The 25,157-nt window shown below is 40.4% G+C and overlaps 1 protein-coding gene across 5 annotated transcripts in view; it reads left to right on the top strand.

The window, feature by feature from the left end:
* BRD7 (bromodomain containing 7) overlaps positions 1-25,157 on the top strand; it is a 34,722-nt gene that overhangs the window by 8,825 nt on the left and 740 nt on the right. For 2 of the 5 annotated variants that reach the window (XM_081806607.1, XM_081806605.1), the window contains exons 3-15: positions 3,306-3,435; positions 3,770-3,827; positions 6,642-6,786; positions 10,351-10,461; positions 14,769-14,953; positions 16,148-16,271; positions 16,897-16,972; positions 19,057-19,164; positions 19,538-19,673; positions 20,131-20,242; positions 22,007-22,063; positions 24,106-24,220; positions 24,525-24,668. In XM_081806607.1, the coding sequence (XP_081662733.1) occupies positions 3,306-3,435; positions 3,770-3,827; positions 6,642-6,786; positions 10,351-10,461; positions 14,769-14,953; positions 16,148-16,271; positions 16,897-16,972; positions 19,057-19,164; positions 19,538-19,673; positions 20,131-20,242; positions 22,007-22,063; positions 24,106-24,220; positions 24,525-24,668 (1,501 nt within the window). Of the gene's footprint in view, positions 1-3,305; positions 3,436-3,769; positions 3,828-6,641; positions 6,787-10,350; positions 10,462-14,768; positions 14,954-16,147; positions 16,272-16,896; positions 16,973-19,056; positions 19,165-19,537; positions 19,674-20,130; positions 20,243-22,006; positions 22,064-24,105; positions 24,221-24,524; positions 24,685-25,157 lie in introns of all 5 variants that reach the window. The other 3 variants (XM_081806608.1, XM_081806606.1, XM_081806609.1) reach the window with 2 other exon arrangements.

The following is a 25,157-nucleotide window of genomic DNA, read 5'->3' as shown; positions in this document are numbered from 1 at the left end:
AAGTATAGGTTTTTTATATTCTCTTTCTCTTTTGGACCCTAGCCCAGAAGGCTACATTATGCTCTTGTCATACTGAAAATAAGGTGGTTACTGTAGACCAGGCTGACAAGATAAAGTTATCAGGTAGTACCTTCCTTTGGTACTTCTGCAACTTTTCTATTACTTGACCTCATTTCACCATCTCATTGACTTTCTAGGATAAATAAAATCAGCAGTTAAATCTCTATCTTGTGGATGACGAAGAGGCCCGATGATAAATGAGTTGCCTAAGAAGGTCACAGAGTGTGTTAAGGATGAAGCTGGGGCTAGAACTTGAGCCCATAGACCATCAGCAAACCATGGCCAGTGCCACCTGGTTTTATAAATAAACTTTTATTGGAACACAGCCACACCCATTCATTTATGTATTGTCTATGGCTGCTTTCATGCCACAACAGCAAAGGTTAGTAGTTGTGACAGACCTTATGGACCACAAAACTAAATTATATACTATCTGACCATTTACCAGAAAAGTTTGCCAACCCCTGCTCTAGATGCCTGGCACTATGGCCCTAGTTCTTTCCACCTAGAAGAGTGCTTATTGCCTTCCAAGCTGTCCTCACGCCACAATTTACATTTAACAGGAAGGAATCTGTGTCTCTAGGGGGTCTTTTTCCATTGAACAGATGGAAACCTGCCAGCCTACAAAAAATTCATGCCAGGTTTTCTGGGCAAAAGATACAAAACTTTCCAAAGTCAAAATTTGCTGCTCCAGAATCTGTCACGAAGCCATAAAAAACACCAATCAACTTGATGGTAACTGAGATCAAGTGCATGATTTCTCTGGAGCTTTTAACCCAGTCATATATTCTGTATTAGGTGCTTTGGACCCTTAGAAGGGAAGCTCTGTATCAGTGATACTCAAAGTGTGATTCCTGTAGCAGCAACACCCTTATGGCCTGGAAACTTGGTAATACTCATAGGCTCCACCTTAGGCATAAGATGGGTAATTCTGGAGACAGGGCCAAGATATTAATGTTTCAGCAAACTCTTCAGGTGATTCTAATGCGCACTGAAGCTTGAAAACTATAATGGGAACTCAGAATTTACACTTCTAGCAATTTCCCAGCTGATGGTGCTGGTCAAGGAGCACACTTTGAGAACCACTGACTGCTCTAGATACTAGGATAATAAATGAGGACGTAAGCCAAGAAAATAGTTTTGGAGTTGATAAGATCCTGTTGAGAATCTTGATTCTCAGAGGCATAAAATAGACATTTTTGGACAATTTTATTACAAATTTGATTTAAAATAAAACAGTGATAAAACGGCCACCTGGATACCAACCACCCAGTTTTAGCAGATCTCAACATTGTACCTTTTGCTTGATTTTTTGGTTTTGGGTTTTTTTAATTTTTGTTGTGGTTGTTGTTGTTTAAGAAATTAGAGTATCCTGGGTGTTATGCACAAACAATGAATCATGGAACACTATATCAAAAACTAATGATGTAATGTATGGTGATTAACATAACAATAAAAAACTTTTAAAAATTAGAGTATAGATCAAGATGAAGCCTTTTGTGTATTCTTCCAGAATCCCATTCCTCTCTCTCTTGCCCTAGAGCGAACCATTATCATGAGTTTCATGTGCATCACTTGCATACTTGTTTTTGTAATTTTACTACTTCTACATAGATCTGTGAACAATATACACTTACACATTTGTGTGTGTATACTACACTACACAACTGATAACACTTAATCTCAACTTTTGTCTCTAGAAATTATGTTTCTAAACATTATACATTTTGATACAGTGTAACTTCAGCTTATTCTACCTGCTGTGTAAATATGCATAATTTATTAATCCATTTTCTTTTTGGTAGACATTAGATTGTTCATAATATTTTACTATTTCAGAGTGTGGCAATAAATATTCTTACACCTGTCTTTCATGTATACTGTGTGAAAGGAAGTTTCTCTAGGGTGTATGCCCAGGAGTAGAAGAGCTGAGAAGTAGGGTAAAGGCATCGTCAGCCTTAGTAGATATTGTTAATTGTTCTCCTAGTGGTTATACCTATTTACTCACCCATCCATAAGGTATGAGAGCCCAATTTCTCTACATTTTCATCAGAATTTGACATTTTCAGACATTTTAATTTTTGCCAATCAGATATGAAATGCCTTCTAGTTTTTAAATTTACAATACCCAGAGTTCTCGGGAGCTTGAGCTAATTTTCATGTTTTTTGACATTTCAGGTTTCTTCTAGGAATTACCTGTGATATCCTTTACCCATTTTCTACCCACTTTCCTTTTTACCTGAATTTTACCTGAATAAATGCTGTTTACTTAACTTTTGGTAATACCTTATATGAGTTTTTTGCATTTCAGGTCCTTTATCTCAGTCCATAGCTAGTCTTTTGGCTTTGCTTTTGGGTAAGAAAATCTTTCCCTACTTTTGGTTCATAAAGATTCTTTATATTTATCTGAAGTTTTAAAGCTTTGCTTTGTACATTTAAGTCTTTAATTTATCTGGAATTTCCTTTTGTGTATGATACGACGTAGAGATCTAATTTTATTTTCTTTTTCATGTAGATAACCAGTTATCCCAGCACTGCCCTTTTGTCATTGATTTATAATGCCACCCCTGATATAACAAGACTTTTCTATGTGCACAAGTCTGTTTCTGGACTCTATATGTTGGTCTGTTTGTCCCTGTGTCAGATCCACATTGTCTTAATTATTATCACTTTATACGAATAGTATCTGACAAGACACATCTTACTGTGATTTTTTTTCAAAACTGTGGATTATTCTTGGTGATTCATTCTTCAAGATAAATTATGATTGGCTTGTCAGATTTCATGAAAAATTCTGTCTTACAATTTTCGCTGAAATTACATTTTACTAATAGATTACTTGGGAGAGAATTGACTGTCTTTCATTTCATGAACATGGTATATCTCCTTTATTCAGGTCTTCCACAATGACCTTTCAGTAATGTTTCAAATTTTTCCCAAAGGGTATTGGGAACTTTTATTAGATTTATTCCTAGGTATGTTATCTTGCTTTTGTGAATAGTATTATTTTTCTATTTGGTTATTTCTGGGATACAGAAGCAATACTCCCTCACCCCTTTATGAACTGTTGTTCACTCCTTTTCCAGTAGATGGCAGTAAAATACATTAAGATTTCATTATTTAGAATCTTCGGAGTGATGTCTTAGTTTTTTGTTTTGGGTTTTTTTTCAGTGAAATGAGTGTTATTTGTTTTAAAGGTATTAATTCTGAAGTATTTCTAAATTATTTCCCTTTGTTCCATTTAGGAGGATAAAAAGAAGCGAGATCGGGACCGTGTGGAGAATGAGGCAGAAAAAGACCTCCAGTGCCCAACCCCTGTAAGATTAGACTTGCCTCCTGAGAAGCCTCTCACAAGCTCTTTAGCCAAACAAGAAGGTTGGAATAACTGAATTAACGTCTCTGAATGAGGAGGCTGAAATTATTTTAAGGATTGTAGCCAGGGAAAGTGGGTTTTTAGTTTTTAAGTTAAATTTTAAAAGCTGTTTAATTTTTTTTTAATTTTCTTTTTTCTGTTACTGCATAAGAGCTTGAAAGTAGCTTCAGTTTTGAATTGATATTCTCATACTTCAGTATATTTATAAGAGAAATGGAATTTTTGTATGATATTTAATGATGGGTATGAAGTAACTCATAGAGAAAGAAAATAAGCTAAACAATACTCTCTAGAATCTTCCTTTTGAAAACATTTTCCCTTTCTCCTTTGCTTTAGAAGTAGAACAGACACCCCTTCAAGAAGCTTTGAATCAACTGATGAGACAATTACAGAGGTAAATATTTTTTCCAACATTTTTATAACTTGGAAATTGAAATGGGAAATATAGGATCCAAACCACTTCTCTGTTTTTGATTATTTAAAGCCACATTTTGTGGCCTAAATCCAAATGTACTTGATTTTAAAGTGGATGATAAATATTTTGCCTGGCAGCAGAAAGTACTATAAGAAGACTTTTAAATGTTCTCCTTTGGTTTGTTTTAACTGGCAACTTGAAGAGTGTTACATAATACTCTTAATGGCAAATTTCTCTTTAAAGTAACTTCTGATATTAAAGCTTTAAACCAGGAATAAACAATACAGCTATTTTCATTTTGCTAATCGATGAAAATACCTTCTATATATTTGTTCAGTGCTTATTGTGCTGTGAATATTCAGTAATTATTAAGTCTGGGAGAAGAAACAAAGTAAAGAGGATTTGTGACCCTCTCTTACATGCAAAAATTTGTTCTAAAAATTACAGTATCTAGATTAAACCAATGTTAAGTTCATAAAGGGGAAAAGAGTAACTCCATCTTTATTAAAATACATATTTTTGATACCTGTCTCTACTCAGAATTTGAATTTTCAGCTCAGAGACATTATTTGCAGAGGATTCATGGGTGGAGGGCTTGCATTCTTATGGTGAACTTTCTTCTCACTGTGTTGTCCTTCTGTGTCAACCCCAGAACAGATTACAAATCATTTTGTAAGTTAAAGCCTCTTGTGCTCTCTGTATTCAGCACCTGTCCAGCTTTGCAGTTAAGATGAGAAGTTAGTGGCCTCCCTCCCTTTTTGGTGTTACAGGATAATTGAGAAAATTACATCTCAAGTCTTTGCCCTTGAATAAGTCATTCATTACATGTCCCCAAATATAAACAGGTAAGTGGTAGGTGTTCTGACTCTATTAGAATGTATGATTATAAAGTGTTTTGGCTGCCTTTGAAGTTTTATTTTTTGTAACATAAGACCAGGATATAGCTTAATGATGTCAACTTAAAAGAAATCCACTTAACAAGGTCTCTCTTAGGGGCGCCTGGGTGGCTCAGTCGGTTAAGCATCTGCCTTCAGCTCAGGTCATGATCTCAGAGTCCTGGGATCGAGCCCCGCATTGGTCTCTCCGCTCAGCAGGGAGTCTGCTTCTCCCTCTCCCTCTGCCTCTCCCCCTGCTTGTGCCATCTCTCTCTCTGTCTCTCTCAGATAAATAAAATCTTAAAAAAAAAAGGTCCTCTTAGTCCAAGGATATTGACATTTCTCAGAACGTTTTGGGAATTAGAACCCAGAGCCACATTTTTTGAATGCTCTTTAGTGATTCATCATCCTTGAGGCTCAGCCCAAATGCTGATGAACGGTATAGTTGATTAGGGTTCTGTTAAAATGACTGATTCGGGGGGGGGCGGGGGGATAGTAGATGATTTGCTCTGAAGAAGTCCTCCAGAGATGATCAGTGTTGTTACTCATAGTAACTACTATGGACACACTGGGTATTTTTGCTTATTTTTTTTTTCTGGTCTCACCACCTAGGCATCCTGTAAGGAAGAACAAATAGCTGAGTTTAGATTCCAGCTCTTCTATCAGATTTATGACCTAGAACAAAAGATTTGACCTCTGAGCCCCAGTTCCCTCATCTCTGTAAGTGAGGCTGCCACCACCTTGATGGCTTTTGTAAGGATTAGATATAAAATACATCAGGCACCTACCATAGGGCCTGCATGTGGTAAATACATTTTAAAAGTTGCTCCTACTACTACGTTTTAAATCATTTTTATTGTTACAATAATTTGGAGTAAGAAACTTCGGTTTGCCAAATTTCCAGAGAAAAAATCAATCTAGTGACCTAATCATATGCGATGTTTTTCAACCCTGTCAGTACTGGAATTACCAGTGCCAAATACTGCAGTACCAGTACTCAACCCTGCAAGTACCAGTGCCTGGACGAACCCTCCTTCCCAGGACATTCTGATGTAGTGAGTCTAGGGTGAGCCGCCACCTCCCCACCCGCCACAACTGGAATTTTTTTTAAAGCAGAATTGCACAGCCAGAATTGAGGGCTTACAATAGAAAGCACTGGTTCTTAAGTTTGGCGGTAGTATGAGGACCTTTTTAATGTCAGTTTTTTGAGTACTCTCCTATACACACTAAAGTCGGGTCCACTGATTAAGAAAATCTAGATACTCACGTGAATTCTGTGGCCCACCAAGAATCCAAGCTTACAGTTATAAATCAGGATGGAAGATTGCAGATGTGCATTTATAGTTATTCTTTCTGTCTTTTCCCCTATGGTTGATAAAAGTACATAGTGTTTATCTCCCAAAGGCCAGACATTAGTTAGTTAGTCTTAGGTCTTTTATTTTGTTTCATTTTTCCCTGTGTAGGAGGTGCTACCGATTAATTAGGCTGCATATTTTAAAAGATTCTCTGTCTTAAGGGTACGGACTAGTATTAAAACATCTTAACCTTGTTATTATGAGTCTTTAAAATCACTCCTTCAGGGGCACCTGGGTGGCTCAGTCAGTTAAGCCTCTGCCTTCGGCTCAGGTCATGATCCCAGGGTCCTGGGATCGAGCCCCACATTGGGCTCCCTGCTCAGTGGGGAGCCTGCTTCTCCCTCTCCCACTCTTCCTGCATGTGCTCGCTCTCCCTCTCTCTCTCTGTCAAATAAATAAATAAAATTTTTAAAAAAATAAAATCATTCTTTCAACTTGCAGTGAAGAGCATGTTAGTATACTACAGATTCTTTCTACACTGAAATGTTTCCTGTGACTTCTGCTCCTAGACCAGTAGATTTGTTTGTAGTAGAAATAAAATTGCCTTTTTCATATCTTCACAGAAAAGACCCAAGTGCTTTCTTTTCATTTCCTGTGACTGATTTTATTGCTCCCGGCTACTCCATGATCATTAAGCACCCAATGGATTTTAGTACCATGAAAGAAAAGATTAAGAACAATGATTACCAGTCCATAGAAGAACTGAAGGTAACTATAGTTATTTATGTTGTGATTGGAAAATTGACCTATAATACAAAGTAACATAATTATTCAGTTGAGAGTTGAACCCTTGGATTCTGTATATACACAGTCTTGGTAGAAATCTGCATATCTGATAATAGGAAATTTTCTCATTGACCTATTATTTTGTAGAGAATTAAGTTTATTTTAATATCCAAAATTTTTGTATTTTTCTGTCTCAGAAAACATTTTTGAGCACCAATGTCACGTGATAGAAAACTGGACAAACGAATCCATTTGCTGTCTTTTATTATTTGGGGGTGTTTTAGAAAAATTTGAATTTCATATGTTCTACACTCTGTCTCATTTTTCATTTCAGACCAGTACAGATAAAATTGATACTTAAAGTTGCGACGGAGTAGTTTCCTTTTCTATTTCTAGACAGCTAAGGTGTAGCATGTCTCTCCAATAGAGGATAAGTCTTGTCCAGAAATAGTAAAAGTTTAATTACACTTCTATTTGATGAAAGTCAGTTGCTTCCTGAACTCAATTCGGCTATATTTGTTGAGCATATTTTCTTCAAAAGAGAGGAATGAAATTAAAAACTTAAAAGTGAAGAACCCATATGCATGAAAGGGTGATGTGTGTGCCTGATGTTACAGTGGAAGTTTTTCCATCTTTAAGTAGTTGTGGTATATGTTGATTTCAGCAGTATACTTTTCATTTTGACCTTCAAAGAAAGGAACAATGTGTTTTGTTTTGTTTTGTTTTAATTTTTCTCTGTATCAAACCACCCAAACTTAACTGGTTTAGATAATACCTATTTTGCCTTTATTTTTTCTGCATGAACGCTATAGTATTCACTTGACCTATCTAAGTACTAGACCCTAATCAGTTACAGATTATCTTTTTGCCTTTTTTTTTTAAAATCCACATACCGATCAGTTGAGATTTATGAATAAAACCAGCACTTAATTCTATCTTTACTATTCATTTGAATGCATAGGTAACATTCTACTTACTCTGGAAACCTGAATTACATTCTCTTGTATTCAGAGAAATGGAAACTTTCCCAATTTCTCATCTGGTGAAAATTAGGCTAGAACGGTTTATTTCAGCATATTTCTGACCTTCTTATTGCTTAATGGAAAAAAATTTCACAGGGTTTTTTTTTTTTTTTTCTTTTTGTGAACAGTTTTCCTCTGATCTTTCTCTTATGATGACAGAAGAGAATAGAAATGTGCCCCCCTAGGGGCGCCTGGGTGGCTCAGATGGTTAAGCGTCTGCCTTCGGCTCAGGTCATGATCCCAGGGTCCTGGGATCGAGCCCCACGTCGGGCTCCTGGCTCAGCAGGGAGCCTGCTTCTCCCTCTCCCTCTGTCTCCCCCCCCGCTCATGCTCTCTCTCTCTGTGTCTCAAATGAATAAATAAAATCTTTAAAAAAAAAAAAAAAGAAATGTGCCCCCCTAAGTGTTTTTGCACAAATGATAATTAAGATTTGTTGTAATTGAAATAAACTAATACTTTCATTTTTGGAGTTTTCTACATTACTATGTTTCCTTTGGGGAAAAATCAATAGCCTGATGTAATATTAATTAGCTTATTCAGCTCATTAGGCTGTTGAGGTTTTTTTTTTTAATTACTTGAAAAGTATACAGAAAGGTCATTTAGCTTTTTGAGTGACCAAGTGCCATTACCCCCAAAGTCCAATAAAGCCTAGCACATGACAGTTAAGATTCATGGAATCTAAAAATTGTCTTAACAGATCAGATCAGTGGAATAATCCAGTACTCTCTTGCCAGCTAGAGACCAGTGGTCCCTTGGTATAAGTAATAGTCATCTGATGTCCTCCCTCTCTTGCCTCTATTTCCCAAAATACATATTTAATAATTCTTAATGGAATGGAAGCTCTTCAGAAAATCTATAGCAAGGGCCCTTAACCTGGAGTCCTCTGGATGGAAGCCAGAGATGAGCCTTTAAGGGGAACCTGCTAAAATGACATTAAAAAGTTTGTGTTCAACTTGGTGTGTGTATATATGCTTGAGGAGTGGATGCATGGCTTTCATCACGTTCTGAAAGATCCAGGACCTAGCAAATTCTTATTGATTAGAGACTTGACCAGGGATAAGGATCCACATGTACTTCATCCACTTTAAGTTTAATACCAGACTTCTTGTGACCCCTGAGTCCGTCTTCTCATATGCTTTCAGGTAATACTAAGTCTGCCTATTGTTCCATTTAAGTGTCCTAAGCTGTCATCACTTTTTATTAAATAGTGGGGTTTGAATATTTGTTTTGGATATGGAGGAGGAATTTGTTTAGGGGGAATTTTTTTGTTGTTGGATTTTTACCTTTTTAACTCAGGTCGTGGCATAATCACTGCCACGTTTATACAGTGTAAAAAATTACTTAACCATGAAACTATGCAGTGGAATTGAGCTCTCCAGCATACATAGGTACTTTGAAATTTAACCCAAAAGTACAGTTTTGATAATTTGACTACTCTGGTTACATGTTCCAACTCTTTGAGGTTGTATGGTTTATTTCACATTGGCATGATTTTGCAGCATGCTGCAAATTACGTTTAGCTTATGATAGTATCCAAACACTTAAAATTAGTGTAAATATTTTAACATTTTTGCTCAGTTAATTTGAATTTCCTAAAAAATATTGTGATAATTTAGCCCTGTCACAGTTTTCATCAAGATTTGAAATTATTGGGCGCCTGGGTGGCTCAGTTGGTTAAGCGACTGCCTTCGGCTCAGGTCATGATCCTGGAGTCCTGGGATCGAGTCCCACATCGGGCTCCCTGCTCAGCAGGGAGTCTGCTTCTCCCCCTGACCCTCCCCACTGTCATGCTCTATCTCATTCTCTCTCTCAAATAAATAAATAAAATCTTTAAAAAAAAAAAAAAAGATTTGAAATTATTTAATTCATAAATGGAAACTTAAGATGTTTGTTTTAAAACTAGGAGTAATATTTTTTAATTATGTGAACTCTAGTTAAGGTTATTCTATAGGGCCGCCTGGGTGGCTCAGTCAGTTAAAGGTCCAACTCTTGATTTTGGCTCAGGTCATGATCTTGGGGTCATGAGATCAAGCCAGGCTCTGCGCTGCGTGAGGAGCCTGCTTCAGATTTTCTCTCCCTCTCTGTCCATTCCCCTAATCTCTCCCCCCACCCACTCTCGCTCGCTTTCTCTCTCTCTAAAAAAAAAGTTTAAATGTTATTCTATTAAATAGAAGTATTTTCTTCCAATTCTTTTTGTGTACAGTAAGATTATAGTGAAGAAATCCATTTAAAAATTTCATCTTGGGATCTAAGGGTTTATGTTGTTCATTATAAAAAATGTAAGAATTTGGAAAGGAATGTAGTACAAAATTTAAATTAACTTAGCAGTACTGCTTTTGTTAGTGAGTCTTAAAACACACTAAATTGCTTTAATGTTGTTTAGTAAACAGTGAAATAAAAGGATAGGGTTTTTGTTTTATCTTTTTTAATTTTTCGAGGACCTGTATGATTTCATCAAACAGGGACAAGAAGGTTGCTTTGTTTTGTTTTAAATGCATTTTTCTCCTTAATATTCTCTCTGCAGGATAACTTCAAACTAATGTGTACTAATGCTATGATTTACAACAAACCCGAGACCATTTATTATAAAGCTGCAAAGAAGCTATTGCACTCAGGGATGAAAATTCTTAGCCAGGTAAAGGAAATTCTTTGTCATAAATAGTAACTTATAAAATCTGTATACCTTTGTTTTTTGGTTAGAGTGATAGAGATCCAGTACAGTACTAGTTTTATAGGCGGATTATATTAAAGTAGGAAATATTAAATGAAAAAAGTTTTCATACAAAGAAAATTAAAACACGAAATTCTCATTTGGAATTGATACAAATAAGTACTAATTATTTATTTAGAGGCTGTTGAATTGGTTAGTCACCAGATGGATTTATATTTGCTGTGAAAGAAACATCACCCTGAATTCCAGGATAAGATTGGTGAGATGAATTATGAGGCCTGTTGGGGGGAAAGCTCTCTACTTCCCTTTGAAGGATGGACTCTGATGGTGAAGCACAGGAACTCCTTCCAGGACAAAGAAAATGTCAGTGAGCAGTACCCTGCTCTTTGCCACCTCCCTGCAGGAGCACTCCTCCTGGAAGGGCCAGAACTGGTACCATAGTAATGTGGCTGAGGTGGGAGGGACACTTCATCATCAAGCTTCATGAGACGGCATAAACATGACAGTTTATTCGAAGAGAGGTTAGTGGCAGAAAAGAACACGTGCTGTCTCAGAACAACTGCTGATGGGATGGGGGGAATTGAGGGGCTCGCTGTGCACCTGCTGGGAGAAAAGGAGAGTTCACAAGATAAGTCGTGTCTTTTGAGGTTTTACTCATGGCTCTGAGTAGGATGGGAAATTAACGGAGGTGATCCTGGCAGGAAGTCGGAGTTCTGGTTTTAGCTCTTTGCTCTAACTTGTGGACCTCGGGCAGGACATGAACCATGCTGGGCCTCGGTGTTCTCATGTCTGGAGAAGACATGGTTTAAAGTGGTTTAAAGGTTTAAAGTGCAGTCTCCCAAGATAATTGCCAGTGTTAGGGTGCTGACTCTCATTAAGAGCTAAGTAGGCAGGAGACTACAAGAAAGGAGAGCAAGGCAGGAGAGGGATTTTTCGAAGAAGAGACAAGTGGAGGTATAAGACAGGAAGAATGAGAAAGAAATCAGAATGAAGAGCTTGGGCCCAGACTCAGAGGAGTTAAAGGAGAGTAGGAATGAGTCATGTGTAGATGCACATGGTTTCCCACTTGTTACAGTGACCATCTGTATCACAGTTTTAAAGAATTGTCTTGGTGTGCAGATGTCTGAGTGTGTGCTTGGCTCTAAGAGATTCTCAGATCCATTTAACTGGGCAAAGAAAAGCATTTGGGTTGATGAGTATTCTTGCATTCCTAATATTCAGACAGACAGCATCAGTTCCTACCCTTTCCTATAGACATAAGAAACTGTAATGTAAACCAGGTACCCATCTTTGGCAAAATCTACAAAGGAAAGGGGACTATAAAATGTTTATCCCACTCTTTGCAGGAAGACTCAGAATCCAGACCCACGCCATATTCCAGGTTTAAAAATCTGCAAATTACATTTGAAATAAATGTGCATCCCGCAAATGTAGTCTTTAGTCACTCCACAATATGTACATTAAATTTTTGGGAGAAAGTTGAATTTGCAGTATCCCAAGTAAATTTATCAACTTTGATTTATCATTATCTTCTTTTTTTTTCAAATAATGTAGTTAATATAACATGCAAAAGATTCCAGTATCTCTTGAATTTTACTGGGGGTGGGATGGCTGGAAGTACAGAAAATAAACTTTCTTCTCCACTTTCCCTTTTCTCTCTCTGTTGTCTTCCTTTTTTTCAGATCTCTTCCTGTTGAGGAGCCCTACCCATCCTGTGTTATAGCTTCCTGTTGACTGTTCTCTCCACCCTAAATGGGAGGGATCCTTACAACAGTGATTTTTTAAATGTTTAAATTTAGATCTTCTTGAGTTAACTCTTCTGATAGCGGTACTCCCAAGGGAGCCCAGCACACCTTTCCATGAATGGTGTCTTTTTAAAAGATCACTGGTTTTGAATGTTCCGTGTAAAGATTGTAGAGCAGTCATTTATCATTTTTTTCATTGACACACAAATAGTGGCTATTGGTAGACATTTTTATAAAGAATGGAAATAGTCGAATAACTTTTTTGATCTCCTAGATAAATACTAGAATGCTGCATTATACTACAAACAAAATAGTACAACTCCTGTTTGTAGCATGGTGGCTTTAGAATCAAGGTTCAAGTCCTGGCTGTGCCCTCGAGACGCTGAGTGACTTGGGCAGGCTGTGCGCCCTTGCTCCGCCTCGGTAGACCTTAGCGGCCAGGCGGCCGTGCCTGATGCGTGTGTAAGCACCCGCGTGGTAGCTGTGGCAGAGTCCAGCCCTTTTAGCTGTTTAATGTTGCAAAATTGAGGACTGATAAATAGTATGCTGATTTGGAGACATCTTAATTATTTTTAAAAAAAAAAAGACTTTTCAAAGTAAAATGAAACCCAGCTTTTTCCAATGATTTGTGTTGAAATTTAGAAGATTTCTCTAATTCTTTTCATTTTGTGTGTGTTACGTTTTTAAAAACTTCAAAATGTTTTTAATGTAGGTTCTGTTTTATAAAATTCTAGAGTGGAAATAAAAAGATAACTGAGAACTTCATGATCTAAGCCCATTCATTTAACACCATTTATACTTGCAGTGTGCGAGCTTCTGATTTAGGTACTAGAGATAGAGCTGGGTAAGGAATTACCTAAGTGACGTACACAAGGGAAAACACAAATGGCCGATAAAAAGTTCCAGAGATAATCATACTCACTAATATTTTTTAAGTATGTATTAAAATAAGACATTTTTTTAAAATCGGCAAATTTTTTTAAATACTACTCAGTTTGATAAGGATTCAGAGAAACTTTCGAACACTGATATATACATTGATAAAACTTCTCTGGAGAGCAGTTTGGCAGTAAATATCAAAAGCCTGATGACCTAGTGTTTCCACTTCTAGGAATTTTTTTTTTTTTTTTTTCAATATAGTTAACATACAGTATCACTTTTGGGAATTTATCCTAAGGAGAGATTCTTGAAGAGATTTAGTTATAGTGACGTTCATGAGACTTTTATATGTAATAGTGGAAACTTGAAATAATCTAAATGTCTAATAGGGGAATATTAATTAGACCATGGTACACAGGATAAAATACTACACACTTACTAAAAACATTTTAAAGAGTATTTAATGATATGGAGGGAAAATGATTGTAATTTATTAATGAAAAAAATTCATGTTACCAAATATTCAGTATAATTCTAATTAGCTAATATGTGTAATGCTTAGAGAAATACTGGCATAATGATAAACAAGGTTTGTATTTTCTCCTCTACCCAAATCTTTGTCTACAATGAAATATATTACTTGGATAGTTATAATAAGACTACCTTAAAATAAAAGTTCAGTAAAAATAGCAGGTCCGCGTTCTGGAGGCTCTCACGGTCTGCATTGCTAATTCAGCAGTGTAATGAGACAGGGCCCCTCATGGGACCCCAGAGCCCTGGCCTTCGTCACTGGTTCTCTGACCTTAGGTGAGGCATTTAGCATTTCTGGGCTATGTTGTCTTATTTGAATGACCTCTGGTCCTTTCCAGTTCTCAGTTTCTATTATTCTGCAAAAGTCTTCCCTGGCGTTGCCATGCAGCCCTAAGGAGACTACACTCCATATTTTATCCAGTGACAGTGCTCAGAGTTAAAAAGCAGAAGTCACTAGAAACAAATGTGCCTCCAGAAACCTCAAGCCCTTTACCACAAAGATAATTTCACAGCATATCAATGCAGTGGAAAATTAAGTACGTGTTTCACAAAATAGAAACAAGACTTCTTTGGTAAGAACATTATACTTTCTGGGAAAGAAACTGTGCTAGCAACCTTTTATTCTCCTGGAAGCATGTTGTTTTCACACAGAGAAAAATGCCAGCGTCCTCAGTGGTTATCCTAGGATACCAGAGTATAAGGGTACTTCACATGTTCACATCCTCTAGCTTTTGAAATACCTGATAATTCTTAAATTTCAAAAGATAAGCCATTCTGTTAAATACAAAATTTAAACATGCTATTAAACTAAATTCTCCTTTTTAAAGTTAGTACTGCAAAGAATACTTAGTATTTATTCATGCTTTCTCCTCTGTGAACGTTTTGATGATGTAGTCAAGTTAAAAAGCATTCTCTTACGTTGGAAATTATCTGAATTGAAGGAATAGACTGTATTGCCCTGGTTCCCAAACATACTCTCTTGGTATAATTACATTTAATTGCTTTTCTTCCCTAGTTAATGACAGAGTAAGTGCAAACTCACATTGTGAGAAAGAAATGCATCACTTTAAAAATTAATGACAAATATGCAATGAGACTATTCTTGAATATTTTTAGGAGAGAATTCAGAGCCTGAAGCAGAGCATAGAATTCATGGCAGACTTGCAAAAAAGTCGAAAGCAGAAAGATAGAACAGACACCTCGCAGAGTGGGGAGGACAGCGGCTGCTGGCCAAGAGAAAGGGAAGACTCTGGAGATACTGAAGCGCAAGCCTTCAAGAGTCCCAATAAAGAAAACAAAAAGTAAAAAATCTTTGGAATATTTAAGTTAAACTATCTTTTTCAGACCAGTAAGGGGGAAAAATCCTGGTTCAGTGCCTGCCTTGAGAAGAGGTCTACCCGTGGTTGGTTGGTTTTTGGCATGAAAGTCCATTTCGGTGATAATGATCCCCACCTTCTCCTACAAAGCATTATATGCAATTGTTTAAACATAGTTCAGAAAACAGTTCTGAATGTGTATTCTTATGAAAGTAGTTAAACCAATAAATTATCTTTAGGGACTTATTATTAGTGAAATTTATTGAAGTAGAACTCTGTTTAAGAAAAAATCTGTATTTTTTACCTCATTCCATAAAGGGGTTGAAACCGTAAATTTACAGGTGAAGCTACTTCCTAAACAGATGGGCTGTTGCTGAGGTGTGTGCGTGTTTTCCACCAGACATCACCTGGTAGGAGCGATAACTCAGTACTGCCCCCCCCCCCCCCCGGCAGCCCCGGGCATGGCCGGACACAGCTGTGGCCACCTGGTCACACTACTGACTCACTAGCAGCCCTGAGGCCCCGCATCTCACTGTCAACTCTGGAAGAGGGTTCTAGTGAGTAGGCTGGATTTCTGCTGGTGTAAGGCAAAGAGAGTAAACTTGTGACATATTTTTATTGTATTTCTAAGATTTGTACAATTCAAATGTATTTTTTTTTTTAAGATTTTATTTATTTGACAGAGAGACAGCGAGAGAGGGAACACAAGCAGGGGGAGAGGGAGAAGCAGGCCTCCCACTGAGCAGGGAGCCCGATGTGGGGCTCGATCCCAGGACCCTGGGATCATGACCTGAGCCAAAGGCAGATGTGTAACGACTGAGCCACGCAGGCGCCCCCAAATGTATTTCATTTTAAATTTAGAAACTGGACTTTAAAAAGAAAATGATGTGTCCCTCCCCCTTCAAAATATGTTTGAGGTAGAGTCCATTTGTGTGACTGTATTGAGAAAAATGCTCAAGACAAATAGCGCTGGACACACAAAGGCGAGAGCTAAGCAGGCTGTTGGGCTGGCCTGCTATGAGCGTGCTCCGGGCTCTCCCGGGCCCCCGAGGAACAAAGCTGTACTTGGCGACCGTAGGGCAAATGCCTCCGGTTGAGTTGTGCTCCTCTTTGGAATTCATTTTAATGTTTTCATCTTATCTTTTTTTTTTTTTACTTAGTATTAATGTATGTTTTCAGGAAAGACAAAGATATGCTTGAAGATAAATGTAAGAGCAATAGTTTAGAAAGAGAGCAGGAGCAGATTGACCGCATCGTTAAGGAATCCGGAGGAAAGCTGACCAGGCGGCTTGTTAATAGCCAGGTGACGGGGCTTTTTCATTCTTTTCACTACCTACTGTCTGGTTGTCTGGGGCTTGCAGTTTTCAGATTGCTTGTGCACTTTTAACCCATACCATACCTGCCAAAGAGCTGTTCAGTACAACACCCAGAGAAGAAAATTATAATAATTTGTAAAGTACATAATGAATCTTTTCCTCTGTTACTGGATTTTAGTGATGTTAATGTGTTCTAAACTTGGAAAATGAACATTTATACTCTGGTCTCTTGAAATCATTGTTTAGCACATTGGTTTTAAAACCAAATGGATTAATACGTGACTTTCGACAGGTCACTCCCCTCCCCTGGTCTCCAGTATCTTCCTTTTTCAATAGGGAGGGCAGAGCGGAGGGGCCCAAAGGCCCCGCACAGCTCTTTACCAGCCTGAGTTTTCCCTAACCTTCATTTCTGCAGCCCATTAGCCACTGTGTGTATGGAGCGAGGTGGGAAAGTCAGTATCCAAGTGTAACACTAGTAACTCATAATATTGGTTTGGCTAAATTTAAGGCTTTCTAGTGTGAGAGAGAGATATATATATGTACACGTACTTGCATATGAATGTGGTAAATATAAAACAGTTTACCACATTTGAATACTTTGGGTCATTGCAGTGTGAATTTGAAAGGAGAAAACCAGATGGAACAACAACATTGGGGCTTCTCCATCCTGTGGATCCCATTGTAGGAGGTAAGTTCACAGATCAGAATGTGCATGAACTTGCTGTTTGGCAACAAGCAGTAGTCTGGGTGACATTTTAAAACAGCAAGCCTGATACTGAGCAATCCGACTGTATCGTCATCCCCAAAGAACTTGGCTAGACATTGTGTATTTTGTGCTAATACCTAGCCCGGCTTTACCTCATCTTAAAGCAGGTACTATAGAGATCCACTGTTCTTTAAAATACAAAGTCCTTGGAATACCAGACCCACCATTAAAGCCAAAAAATGACGTAATTTCTAGCTCTGGCTCTAAGAGACTATGTGTGTATGCTCAGTTATTTCAGGAGGTATCTCAAAACCCTCTTATTATAACATAATAAATTTGGCTTTTTAAATTTCAGTGACTAGAGCAAATATATATGCCCTGTAGTACCTTAGTAGTGATGGAATAACATGCATAACGACACCACGTCTTCCACTGTGGCTGGTAGAAAGTTGGTAAAGGTTGGGAAGCATGACTTTAGAAACCCCGGTCATATTTTTATTTTCTCAGATGGTATTTTAAGGGCGATAGTATAGGGATTCCAGTTTGAAATTTGATGTAAGAAGAAGAACTTTTTGTCATTCATCTGAGGGGGAGGGAGTCATGTGTCAGGATAAGCAAAGGTGAGAATGTTATTTTGTAAATACCCATTTTCCTGCTGCCGTTACAAGAGCAAGCATTGGGCATACGGAGACGAATGATGACACTTCAGGGAACAGTCTCCAGGACTTACCGTTTTGCTGCGGGCAAGGCCTGGGAGCTGGAAGTGGAGCGCAGTGTGTCGTAGGGGACAACGGGAGGCACGCGTCCTTTCCCGTCTTGTCTGTGGGGTGGGGCATGGAGGCACGAACGCCAATCACTGCGTGAAGAGCTGCCGCTCGTCTGCCTGGAAGAGGGCAGCTGTGACAGGACACAACAGAAGGGACCCGTCTAGTGTCTGGGGGCCAGAGAAGGCTTCCTTATTCCTTAGCAAGGTGATGCTTAAGTTGGTCCCAAAAAAGTGAGTGAGGGTGAGGGGCTGGGGGTAAGAGACATCGAAGCAGCCGGGAAGAGCCGGATGCATTTGAGGGCTAACCGGGGAGCCTCTCAGTGTCTTCGCGCATCGCACTCCGCTCTCGAAACGCCGGCGGAGTTCCTTCACTTAGAAGAAGAGGAACTGGTGTCGTCGGGGGGGAGGGCGGAGAAAACCTCACTTTTTGCTTTTATGCGAACTTTGCATAGTAGAAGTTTATATGGTCTTGGATCAAAGGAAGTGCCGCCAGACTGAGAACATTGCGCTTTCTAGTATAGCTATTGTGGAAATTTGGTGGGAAGGGATGCAACTAATGATTTAGGGGACACCTTAAGATCTGCCCCTTTTTGTGTGTCTAGCGGTCTGTCTGCCCTTGCTCTGCTGCCTTGCATTTCCGGCTGCTGGAGGCAGGGTCAGCGTGGCCCAGGCCCAGCTGGCTCCGCACATGGCAGCAGCCCCCAAGAAGCCAGCATCCTGGTCTAAGGTGCAGGCTTTGCCCCTGTTGCTTCTCAGCTCCTTCTTCCTGCCAAATTCCAGACTGCTTGCTGAAAGGGAGAGAAGACCCAATTTAGGTGTGCCACCTTCCTCACTAGTGCTTTCACTTTATCACCGTGGTCACCTGTGGCCGCAGCCTCTGTTCCAGGGTGGAATAGCATGCGTCGTAGATACCAGTCTTTCCTGAATAGATTATGAGTTCTTGTCTTTAATCAGGTGTTTTTCCTTAGTCTTTTGCTAACCTTTTCTACTGGTTTACTCCTATCAAAATAAAGTTTCAACCTTTAAATCCTTAAATTTTTTTAAGCGAAATGCAACGTGATTATAAAGAATTACAAGAAGCAGTAGAGCATAATGAAAAGGACCAGGTTTAGGTCTTGGCTATAGTCCTCCCTTGCTGAGATTTTCGTGGGTGAAAGATGGGTGTACACGAAGGGCCACCCAGGCTCCTGGACAGAGTCATATAGACAGCATGAAGCAGTGTGCGTGCAGACAGCCCACAGAGCGCCCCCCGGGCTCCTTATCACGTGCACCTCCCACACCAGGCCTGCTCTTGTTTCAGAACCAGGCTACTGCCCTGTGAGACTGGGAATGACAACTGGAAGGCTTCAGTCTGGAGTGAATACTTTGCAGGGGTTCAAGGAAGACAAAAGGAACAAAGTCACTCCAGGTAAGGCTTCATGTTTCTCTCCTCGCTCAAGCATTTGGCGGGGAGAAAAGCATAATTACCATTTCTTTAACTCTCTTGGTGCTAGTTTTGCAACATGAATCAGCTGTTTTATTAACTTGGGAAGAAACTGAAAAATCAGCTATTAGTATTCAAAATGAGTTTTGTGCTTTCTTTCCTCTGTCTCTCCTTTGTGGGGAAAAAGTCACTTGAGTTGTGACTTCCCAAGGATCCGGGAGGGAAAATAGCTACCTTGGATTTGTTATACCAGTCAGTGAGGTAATAAAATTAGAAGGGAATGATCTTTAATAAAACAGAAATTAGATTGACACGCAAGTGAAAGAACAGTACTGTAGTATTTGATTTCTGTCCACAGTGTTATACTTGAACTACGGACCCTACAGTTCTTACGCTCCGCATTATGACTCCACATTTGCAAATATCAGCAAGGACGATTCGGATCTGATCTATTCAGCCTATGGGGAAGACTCTGATCTTCCCAGTGATTTCAGGTGAGTGACCAATTCTTCAGTATCCAGAATGGCACGTTCTTCTGAAACACTGATAGACTCGTGTATATCCAAGGGGTGTGGTCCGAACCGGAGGTGTAACCTGGAGACTCTTAGTCCACATGTAAGTCCTGAGGTGAATAAGGTCACCTTAGGGAGGAAGTGAAGGGCAGGAGCAAGTCCAGGACTGAGCCCTGGAGCCTCCGTCATTGAGAGAGTCTTACTTCTCTTGGAAGGTTTCCCCAGGAGCATTTCATGTCTCTGAGTTCTTGATATTGTTTAGTTCGCTCAAGATGATAAAGGTAAATATATAAATAGGGTGTTGTACCTAGACGGAAAATTTTACACCGTGGCGTGTAAATTAAGGCGTGTCTGACAGAAACAGCTGGCTGGGATAGGAAGATTCAGCTGACGGAGGTGATTTATATGGAAGTGACTTTCCCAACACACTCTCTTTCAGCATCCATGAGTTTTTGGCCACATGCCAGGATTATCCCTATGTGATGGCAGACAGTTTACTGGATGTTTTAACAAAAGGAGGCCATTCTAGAACCCTGCAAGAGTTGGAGATGGTAAGAAGGCTGCTAAAGAAATGGGTACTTTATTATTGGCTCTTAGCATTAGTCACTCGGTGTTATGAAACCATGGGAGTCACCAGGGTGACAGCTGAGCTGCATTCCCCTGAAAAGCCAGGCCAGCCTGGGTGGGGACTGTGGGTGGAGGACAATGAACGGAAACGGGTAAGTCAGCTACCAGGGTCTGTGAGGGCCAGGAGACTGTCATTATCTCCCAATCTTGGGAATGTAGGAATCAGAATGGGGTTGACGACTCAGAAGTCAGCTGGTGCTGTGTACCTTAACAAAAAAGGAAGTCTCGCTCACTGGCTTGGAACTGAATTGACTAAAATGATAGAGAATGTTCTTTTCTTTATTACTCAGTAACAACACAGTGGTGGGGCCACAAGGAAAAAAGAAGCTTCCGCTTTGCTCTGTCATTAACACTTGTAACCTGTCTCCAGTCCAGTCGGACATAGTTCATCATCTGGAATAATTCACACCCTCGGCTCCAAGATTAGAACCAGAAAATGTTCCTCCTGATAAGTAGAAGAGAGTCGAGCTCCAGAATGTCCTTGTCACCACAGTTAGAAGAACTCTGTGTCTCTGGGGGTCCTAGCTCTTCCTGAGGGCTGTGGCTGCTGCCACCTTGTCCTCTGCCGCACGTGGCTGCCAGTCCCTGGGGTGACTCTCAGCAGTGCTGAGTCAGCACCTCACGTTCAGTGAGAATTGCTGTACATGCAGGCTTCGCGCAGGAACGGCTTTCCTCACGTGACCTAAAAAACATGCCACTTCTCATCTGTTCAGAAATATTTTTCCTCTGACCCTCCCAACAATCTGAATTAATAGTTTTGAGCTAAAATTGAATAGCTTTCATTTGGTTGGTAGGGCAGTAGATTTCAGATCTAAAGTTTCTCTGTCCACTGATCCAGCAGTTCTCAGACTGTATCTTAGAAAATTAAAAAAAAGTTACATGTAAGGATACATTGTTTATAATATAAAAAAATTGGGAATTGGTTAAAAAATCATAATACAACCTTTCAAAAAAAATCACATCATTATTGATTTTCGGGCACAATACATTTGCCTGTTGTTCAGGTATGCGTGATCTCTGACGGCTAGGATTATGGGAAGCTTTCACATTCTCCATAGCATTTGAATATTTTACGGTAATCCTCTGCTATCCGAGAATATTGCTCTCTTAATGCAAATTAGTCCCTAGAGTGCCTCCTATTTTCTCCTTGCCATAGATTTACCTGTCGTTGAAAACCGACTCCATTTAGTAGGCACTTCTCTGCTATTTACCAGGTACCTTCATATATATATATGTATAGCTTTTTGCTCAGACACAGATCATTCTTGAAGTTACCAGTAATAGGTACTCTTGACTCACAAATACTCTCAAAATGCCACTTATGGGGGCGCCTGGGTGGCTCAGTCATTAAGCGTCTGCCTTCGGCTCAGGTCATGATCCCAGGGTCCTGGGATCGAGCCCTGCATCAGGCTCCCTGCTCGGCGGGAAGCCTGCTTCTCTCTCTCCCACTCCCCCTGCTTGTGTTCCTGCTCTGTTTCTCTCGCGCTGTCAAATGAATAAAATCTTAAAAAAAAAAAAAAAAAAAATGTAACTTATTATATCTAACTTGTTTTAGGTTTAAAAAAATTCCAGTAATCCATATTCTTATTCCTTGCCTTGAAGCTCTTAATATTTTTTTTTATTTTCCTTGATATTTACATCTTTTAATGTATCTTTTAATAAAAAGCTGCTTGTCTTTATACTTCTAGCCATCACCCGAAGATGAAGGCCAGACTAGGACCCTTGACCCAGCAAAAGAAATGGAGGTGATTATATTTTATTCTTCATAAAAAATATTTAAATGGAGGATAAGCTAAAAGGCCTAAGTGATAAAACTTTGTTTTAAAAGAGCATTATTTATTGCGTATCTCCGTAAATTAAAGCACTCTCTGCAGGGGGGGGTGGCGGGGCAGCAGCTAGGGCAGCACACAAGCATGGGAGCCTGGGGGCCAGCCCCGGGGACCGCACGGCGTAAATGCTGCACATGTTGCAGGAGTGCGGGTTGCAGAGGCCAGCTGCTCTGCATGGCCGAGGCGGCCCTCACAGAGTGCGTGCTGGGCCAGCTGGGCCTGGAAAGGTGAAGAGACATTCTCCCAGCAGGCGGTGGGAAGGGGGCCGAAACTGCATGTATAGTGACAGAAGCGGACGTGGGCGGGAGGGGCCCGTGTGCAGAGAGCGCAGTCGGCGTGTGAGCACGGGGTGCCTGGGCAGAGGAGGGGAGGTGGGGAGGCCCGCACAGGTGAGGCCCTGACGACAGAGGGGCTACAGGCAGTGCCGAGAAGCTGAGATTTTACCCCAGAAGACAGGAAGCTCTGAGGAAACGTGGAGGGGAGAGGGGCTGGAGGAGGGGACCCAAAGAGCTCTGGGGCTTGTCTGAGCAAAACACTGACGAGCATGGCAACACAGTAAAGACAAGTACAGTAGAAGTCAGGTCCACAGGACCTGGTGCGTGAGGTACCTCATGGCATCGTGAGCTCCCATCAAAGTGTGGGGAAAGGAGCTCCCCTCCAGCAGGGAGAGAAGCTGTACTCGACGTCCCACACAGGGGTGATTGGGGACGTTGTTGGGGCGGCGGGGGATTCCCAGATCTGGGTTGCAGGTGTGCAGGTCTGGAAGTTGTTGGTGGAAAGGGAGAGTTTCACTATAGTCATTCAAGTGAACGAGATTGTCCAGAGAGAACACTGGGTAAAGGCTGAAGGACAGAACCTTGGAGAAGCCCAGTAGGTGAGGTAGAAGAACCACGAAAAGAACGACCTGCAAGAAGGAGCCCAGCGAGAGGAGAGTGGAGGCTATCATTTGTAACCATCAGAGCAGGGTCAGCAAAATGATGGGGACAGAGGTAGGTGGCAGAGAGCTAAATGAGTGGAGGAAGCAGGGACGTGAGGGCAGATGGATGTGAGCCCAGTAACTGAGGGGAAGGAGAACTTGAAGATGAGGTCAAGGAAGGATAGATGTAGGTGGGAATGGTACCCACAGAACCATGTTTGCAAGGAATGAGGTTCCAGCAAGGTCGTGTGCTTAGTGAGGGGGCAGGAACGCAAGAAATCTTGAGAATGGGAAAGGAGGCTGGGTAAAAAGTAGGGTGGTGGGGGTCCCGCAGATGGCAAGCCGTAAGTATATACCGAGAGTTTCTCCCCACACACTCTTAGCCATAAGTAGGTAGAGAGATCGGGGGTTCACATAAATATCTGGAATGCAATGCCCAGCGTCTAAATGGAACCATTAATTTCTGGTGGCTTGTTATCTGGGCTCATCTCTTCCTCAAAAGCAGCGTTGAGGTTATGGAAACTCTGAGTCTCGTCATTCCAAAAATACAACTCCACCCATTTTAGGATTTTGTTTCTCCCATGTAATACTGACAGCCTGGCTTTGGGGCCGGGAGGTGACCCAGGAAGTATCTCATGCTCGAGCTCTACTGTGGGAGTGCAAGCATCCGCACTGGGGGCCAAAGTATGGCCTGTGAGCCTTGGAAACAGGAGGCATCGTCCCAGTCAACCAGAAGCTCTTCGTGGCGTAGGCAGTACCAAGGCTCTCGTTCCTTTCATCTTTAGAGTGGCTGCCAGATGGAACAAAGGATGGGTGTTTTGTAAGACACATTATTTCAGGAACGGAAAGTATGTGTTTGTGGATGGTGTTTGGCCCGGACTGGGGAATGGCACTTTGCAAGTATTCTGGGAAGACGGTTTTGTAGGTATCAAAATTGTAACTCCAAAGTAAATAGGTGGAATAACTTGGCCTGTAAACACAAACCATCTTAATGATTTCTCATTCTAGCAAACCCAAATAATTCCTTTTTTTTTTTTTAAAGCAGATTACCGAAATAGAGCCAGCAGGGCGTTTAGATTCCAGTAATCAGGACCGGCTCACAGCACTGAAAGCAGTAACAAATTTTGGTGCTCCTGTTGAAGTTTTTGACTCTGAAGGTGTGTCACTTCATGACCCGGGCAGTCACGATTTAATGTCACATTAGTCCAGATTGACATAGCCGTTCACCACAGGAAGATCTTGGCTGGCCGTGCTTCTGTGAAGAGTGAAGCATGTTTCTGGTATTAATTTCATTGAGGAGAGAAGACTAGCCAATAAGTAGCAAAACCCCAGAGCATAGGACTCCCTTTACTGCACAAGATCAAACACAAGTGTGTTCGTGTTTTCTTTAGTGTGTTTTTCTTTTTTTTTTTTTTAAAGATTTTATTTATTTATTAGTGTGTTTTTCTTCGTACCACACAGAAGCTGAAATGTTCCAGAGGAAACTTGATGAGACCACCAGATTGCTCCGAGAGCTCCAGGAAGCCCAGAACGAGCGTCTGAGCACCAGACCCCCTCCCAACATGATCTGTCTCTTGGGTCCCTCTTACAGGGAAATGCATCTTGGTATGTTACGCCTCCGGTAAGAGGAGAACCGGGGGATACTTAAAGGGAGAACCTTCTGAGAAGTGATACCACTGTCAGCAGAGCTGAAGTGAACCATGGATGGTTTCTTTTTTGAACAATGTGGGGGTTGGGGGTACCAACTGACCTCCCTCCTCCCCCGTCCCTCGCAGTTGAAAATCCACGTGTAATTTTTGACTCCCCTCAAACTTTACTGTAATAGCCTTCTGTTGACTGGAAGCCTTACCTACAGTCAACTAAGACATATTTTGTACGTCACATGTATTCCATACTGTTTCTTACAGTAAAGCTAAAGAAAAGAAAATGTTAAAGATGAAGAGAATAGGTTTACAGTCCTGTATTTATCCACAAAAAAAAAAAAAAAAAATCTATATATCTGTGGACCAGCACAGCTCCAACCCCTGGTGTTCCAGGGTCAACTTCCTATTGGTCTTTTGATTTTTGTTTATTATCATGTAAAGGAACCACGTT

Source organism: Leptonychotes weddellii, chromosome 16 (assembly GCF_054177405.1).
Source record: "Leptonychotes weddellii isolate Sample4059 chromosome 16, ASM5417740v2, whole genome shotgun sequence".
NCBI classification, from domain to species: Eukaryota; Metazoa; Chordata; class Mammalia; order Carnivora; family Phocidae; genus Leptonychotes; species Leptonychotes weddellii.
Note: the sequence above shows the minus strand (reverse complement) of the source record. Positions and strands in the feature narration are given on the sequence as shown.